At 67.2% G+C, this 4,778-nt stretch overlaps 1 protein-coding gene across 1 annotated transcript in view; it reads right to left on the bottom strand.

The window, feature by feature from the left end:
* Positions 1 to 3,036: 3,036 nt before the first annotated feature.
* The window catches only part of EMD (emerin), a 7,901-nt gene continuing 6,159 nt past the window's right edge, over positions 3,037 to 4,778 (bottom strand). The window contains exons 5-9 of the mRNA XM_012734463.1: positions 4,629 to 4,769; positions 4,420 to 4,497; positions 4,169 to 4,302; positions 3,821 to 3,867; positions 3,037 to 3,748 (exon numbers count right to left, since the gene is read on the bottom strand). Coding sequence (XP_012589917.1) covers positions 3,424 to 3,748; positions 3,821 to 3,867; positions 4,169 to 4,302; positions 4,420 to 4,497; positions 4,629 to 4,769 — 725 coding nt within the window. The 3' untranslated portion in view covers positions 3,037 to 3,423. The remainder of the gene's footprint in view (positions 3,749 to 3,820; positions 3,868 to 4,168; positions 4,303 to 4,419; positions 4,498 to 4,628; positions 4,770 to 4,778) is intronic.

The raw sequence follows: 4,778 nt of genomic DNA, 5'->3' as shown, positions 1-4,778 counted from the left end.
GCTCCTGCCCGCGCTATGGGGAGAAGGGGCTCCTATAGATTCTGGGTTCAGATTCCAAAGCGGGGACTCATCGCTGTGCCCCCTGCTTTACCTAGTCCCACCGGTAGTTGTGTATCTTGTGTGTCGCTGCACCGGGTCGTCCCCAATAGGGACACGCTGCAGCCGGCCGCCCTGCGAGGCACTGCTGGCAGGCTGTGCCTGCAGGCGCGTGGCCTCTCCCTCCGGGCTGCCCCGAGCCCCGGGCACTCCCTCAGGGGCCAGGGGGAGGCAGGCTGCGAGCCCGGTGGGCGGTGGGCGCCGATTGTCTCCCAGTCCCCAGACCCGAGGGGACCAGCGGGTGGGGGCTGCCCCTAACTGGAGCGACCAGGGGCCTGGGCGGGCATGTCCCCCAGGCTGCTGTGCCCCTGCCACCCTGGGCGGCCGCCCCTCCCGCCTCTGGGCACGTGGCCAGGGGTGCCGCCCTGAGTGTGAGCCCAGCCCCAGGTGTGAGCCCAGCCCCGTGCCTCCTGCTCTCCACAGCCACGCTCCTCTCCCAGCTGCCAGCTGCCGGTCCTTTCCCGTGAGAAGCGCCCCTCGCCCCTCCCTCTGGCCCCTGGCTGGCTGGGCCTCGGGGGGCCTCGGGCTCGAGCCGTGCCCGGGGCCTGGGTCCCCCACGTGGGCCTCCTCTGCCAGTGCCGCCAGGGCGCGGAAGGTGATGTCCGTGCGGGCACGGGGGTCCTGCTCAGCCTGGCGCTGCTCTGGGGCACCTCCGTCCCGGAGCCTCGCTCACAGAGGCTTTGGAGGGGATGCCTGCGGGACTGTCTCCTCTTGGCAGAAGGCGGTGGGGGTACCTGGTGGGGCTGGGGCCTAGGGGCAAAGGTGGCTTCTCGGGAGCTTCCGCCCGCTCCCCATGCAGGCGCTGTACCTGGCTCTGCCTTCTGCCCAGTCCCCAGCTGTGCTGCTTCTGTGAGCCTGGGGAGCATGCCTGGTCCTTCCTGGCCAGTGTGGGCAGTCATGGGGAGCCATACTAGAGCGTGGCTGTGCCCAGGTATTTTCAGTCAGTGGCCAGCCCCTGGGAGCTACTCTGGCCAGCTGCACTCACTCAGAGCTGTGGCCATGCCCCACATTGTCTTGGCCCTGGGGTGTAGGTGGTGGTGCATTGCGGTTAGGAGCATAGGCTGTCACCCTTCAGCCTGCCGCAAGATGGGTGCTGGGCCCGCCAGGTCCTGTGGTGTCCCAGCTGGCGCTGGCCTTGCACAGCAGGAAGTCAAAGTGGCAGCATCCCCTGCCCTGCCCAATGCTGAGGTGCTTCCCTCAAACTGGTGGGGAGCCTTGAACAGGGGGCTCACGAGGAGTAAATTTGGGGCTCCTTCCCGTACACCCCTTCCTGGGGTCCCCAGATGGGTGGCTGTGGTGTGCGGGTGCAGACCCTTCAGCCCTGCCAGGCCCCACTCCACCTGCCTGGTCCCTGCTTAAGTCGCTTGCCTCATCTCCCCGGGCATCTCTACCGCCTCCTGTGCCCCTTGTACCTGCTAAGCCTTAGGGGGAAGTGCCCAGAGATGGCCCCCAGCCAGGGAATGGGGGTCGAGCTGTCTGACGTAACCTCAGAGCCCTCAGGAGCTTTCTGGTGAGCATTTAGTCAGAGGCGGAAGGCTTTTGGCCCTTTGGGGGCCCACCAAGCCCTCAGGACCCTTGGAGCCATTGCAAGCCTTTGGGTTGGGGGACCTAGAGCCCTAGGGTACCTTTAGAGATCAGAAGCCTTTGGGGCTGGGCAGTGGCCCCAGAAACACTGGGAGCCCGCTGCTGGGCCGGGGCTGCTTCCTAGGGAATGGATGAGAAGGGAGGGTGTCAGGATAGCAGCTGCTCTGCCTTCCTCCCCCAGCCCCACAGCAGAGCGGCTGCCAGCTCACCTAGCTGTGCTCTCCAGGCCCCAGGCCAAGAGGAGCCCCTTCCCTTTTCTCAGCCTCCAGCTGCTGGCTGCCCAGTCCCTTCTGGCAAGCTGCAGGTCCCCAGTGTGCACGCCGCAGCCCATGCCGGTTCTGCTGGACCCCACTGGCTGCACTGGCCACGCCCCGCAGGCTGCAGGCGCAGCAGCTCTGCACCTGAGTGCTGGAGGGCAGAGGCCCGAGCTGCGGCTTCCTCCTCTGGGCAGACGCGCCCGCCCGAATGAGCTGCTGAGTGCGCCTCGCCGCTGCCCCTCTGGGTCCTGGCGCACTGGCCAGACTGTTGCTCGCACCTCCATACCCTGTTGTTGCTGACAAGGTGGCGCGCCCTGCAGGGAGAATGCAGCCGGCCTGGCACTGGAGGCCACATGGGCGGGGGTGCCTGGGGGAGCAGTGAGGAAACTAGAAGTGACTCATTCCTTTCTCCTTCCATGTGTTTCAAAGGCATAAAAACTGCGTATCGCTTTAGGGTCCCACACACAGTAAAGTGGGGAGACTAGGATAGAGCCAAAAGAAATGGCCAGAACAGGCATCAGGCAACTGCAGCCCGGCCCTGACAGGAACTTCCCTGGGGGCTAGGAGGCCCAACATTTGAGAGTCCAGGACGCAAATGCAGGTACCACATGGGTGCTGTGCCCACTGAGAGGGGCTCGGCAGAGCATGGGGCACTGGTGACCCAGTGCCAGCCCCCTAGCCCCAGAGGGCCAGGGCGCATGTTCTCCAGGGCCTTCCACCCCAGGTGCCCGAGCGCCCAGACAGAAGGGTCCGCGGCAGGACCCTGTCCACGAGAATGCACTGGCGCGCGAACCAGAAGTCAGCAAGTCCCCTGCAGCACCAAGGCCTGGCCCAGAGACTGGGGCCTTTCTGGCCCCTGCCCCGAGCGCAGCTCTTCCAGGTTGCAGCCTGGCCCGCGGCTCCGAGGGGCTTTAGGGGCTCTCTGCTAAGTAGCCCTAAGAGTTCTCTGGGAGTGAGTCAGAGTGGGCCCCAGAAACAAGGCCCCAAGGTACCCAAAGACGGGATGGGAGCCCTGCCCCAGAACCCAGCAAGAGGGCAGCGCCCGCATAGCTGCGGGGGTGAGGGCCGGAGCCCCTGCCGCCACGCAGGGAAGAGCTGCACTTAAAAATAAATGGTCTTTTATTGTGTCCACGAAAACCAAGCCGGTGGCCTGTGGCTAGCTCCATGAAGAGCTACAAGGAACAGGAGGCATGCCGTGGCCCACACTCTCTCCAGAAGGGCCTTGCTCTCCTGGGCCTAAGGGTCAGAGGCCAGCACGGCCAGGAGGCTCCAGAGGACAGCCTACTGGGTACGCCGTCCAGAGGGACAGACCGCTGCCTCCCTGCGGGGCGAGGCGGGACGAGGCGGGGGAGCCAGCGCGGGCCAGGCCCTGCACCCCAAGCTAGAATACACACCCAGCCCCCAGCCACCCCCAGCAGACACGGCTAGGGCAGCCTCAGCCAGGACCGAGAGCAGCTGCCGGGCGCGAGCTGTGCGAGGCGCGGCCTCAGGGCTGCGTCCAGAAGGGGTTGCCGTCCTCGGCCTGCATGGAGTAGTACACGAAGAGCAGGAAGGCGGCAAAGACCAGGAACAGGAGCAGCTGGCCCCAGAGCGGGACCTGGCGGTCCTGCCCCAGGTCAGCCCCCGGCGCCGGCTTTTCAGGGCGGATGGCACGGCGGGCCAGCCACGAAGTGGGGGGAGGTGAGGACACGGGAGAGGAGGAAGATGGCGGATAGTAGGACAGGCCCAGGGAGCCTCGAGCCACGCTGGAAACCGGGCGGTAGTGCGCGATGCTCTGGTAGGTGCTGTCCCGGCCGTAGGCTCGGCGCTCCCTGGGGCAAAGTGGGGCCTGCGTCAGCCAAGCCGGGCCCAGGCCAGCCTGGCCCCCAGCCCTGCCCACTCACCTATCCTTGCCCTCTTCTTCAGGAGAGAAAAGGCTGTCGTCGCGCACCTAGAGAAGATCAGGGCGTGGTGGCCAGTTGCAGGGACTTGTAGCCCCCGCGTCCTCGCCCCCTTCTGGCCTGTTCTGCCCACAGCTCGCAGGCTAGGCCCTGGGGCCCTCCCGACGTCAGGAGTGCCCTGGCCAGCCCCTCCTCTCAGGAGCAGGACCCTGTCCAGGCCTCACAGGCCCTGGCCAGAGCTGACACGGGCCAGGGCGCCCAGAGAGGCCAGAGCAGCGCCCCAGCTCTCCGCCCAGTGCCTGACTGCTCCAGCTCAGGCCAGCCGCACCCCAGGGCCCTGCTGTCCCTCACCTGGCGGTGGAAGGTGTCAGCGCCTGACAGCGAAGTGGCTGCGGGCTGGCGGAGGCCCCTGGGGCCCGCGGCCTCGGGCTCCCCATAGGTCCTGGTGCTCTGGTAACTCTCCTCGTAGTAGTCGTCGTTAAAGCCTGGGGAGGGGCAGGGAGGTGGAGGAGCCTCGGGCGTGTGCCCTGCTGGCCTGCACCAGCCTGGGGTCCTGGGGACCGCGAGGGCGAGGTGAAGGGGTCAGGGAGGCGCCCCCTTACCCTTGCTCTGGTACAGCAAGGCGTCCTCCTTCTTGGGCAGATCATACATGTCCGAGTCCACGGGGGCGGAGTCGAAGTCTAGGGGGGCAGAGCCATTTGCCCCCCCACTCCTACCCCTCCCTCGCCCCCCTCGCGCCGGTGGCCGGGCCCCCCCTCGCCGCCCAAACCCACCCGGCTGTCCAGGTGGGGCTCCGGGGCGCGGGCCTCACCCGAAAGCCGGTAGGAGAACGGCGACGCGGCCGAGTTCGGCGGCGACAGCCTCCGCCGCTGGGTCTCGTACTCGAAGATCTTCTTCTCGTAGAGCTTGCGCGTGGAGCCTGCCGGACGCGAGGGCGCGGTCAGAGGCGCCCGCCCGGAGC

The sequence above is a fragment of the Condylura cristata genome, unplaced genomic scaffold (assembly GCF_000260355.1).
Source record: "Condylura cristata isolate star-nosed mole 26May11 unplaced genomic scaffold, ConCri1.0 scaffold00057, whole genome shotgun sequence".
NCBI lineage: Eukaryota > Metazoa > Chordata > Mammalia > Eulipotyphla > Talpidae > Condylura > Condylura cristata.
Note: the sequence above shows the minus strand (reverse complement) of the source record. Positions and strands in the feature narration are given on the sequence as shown.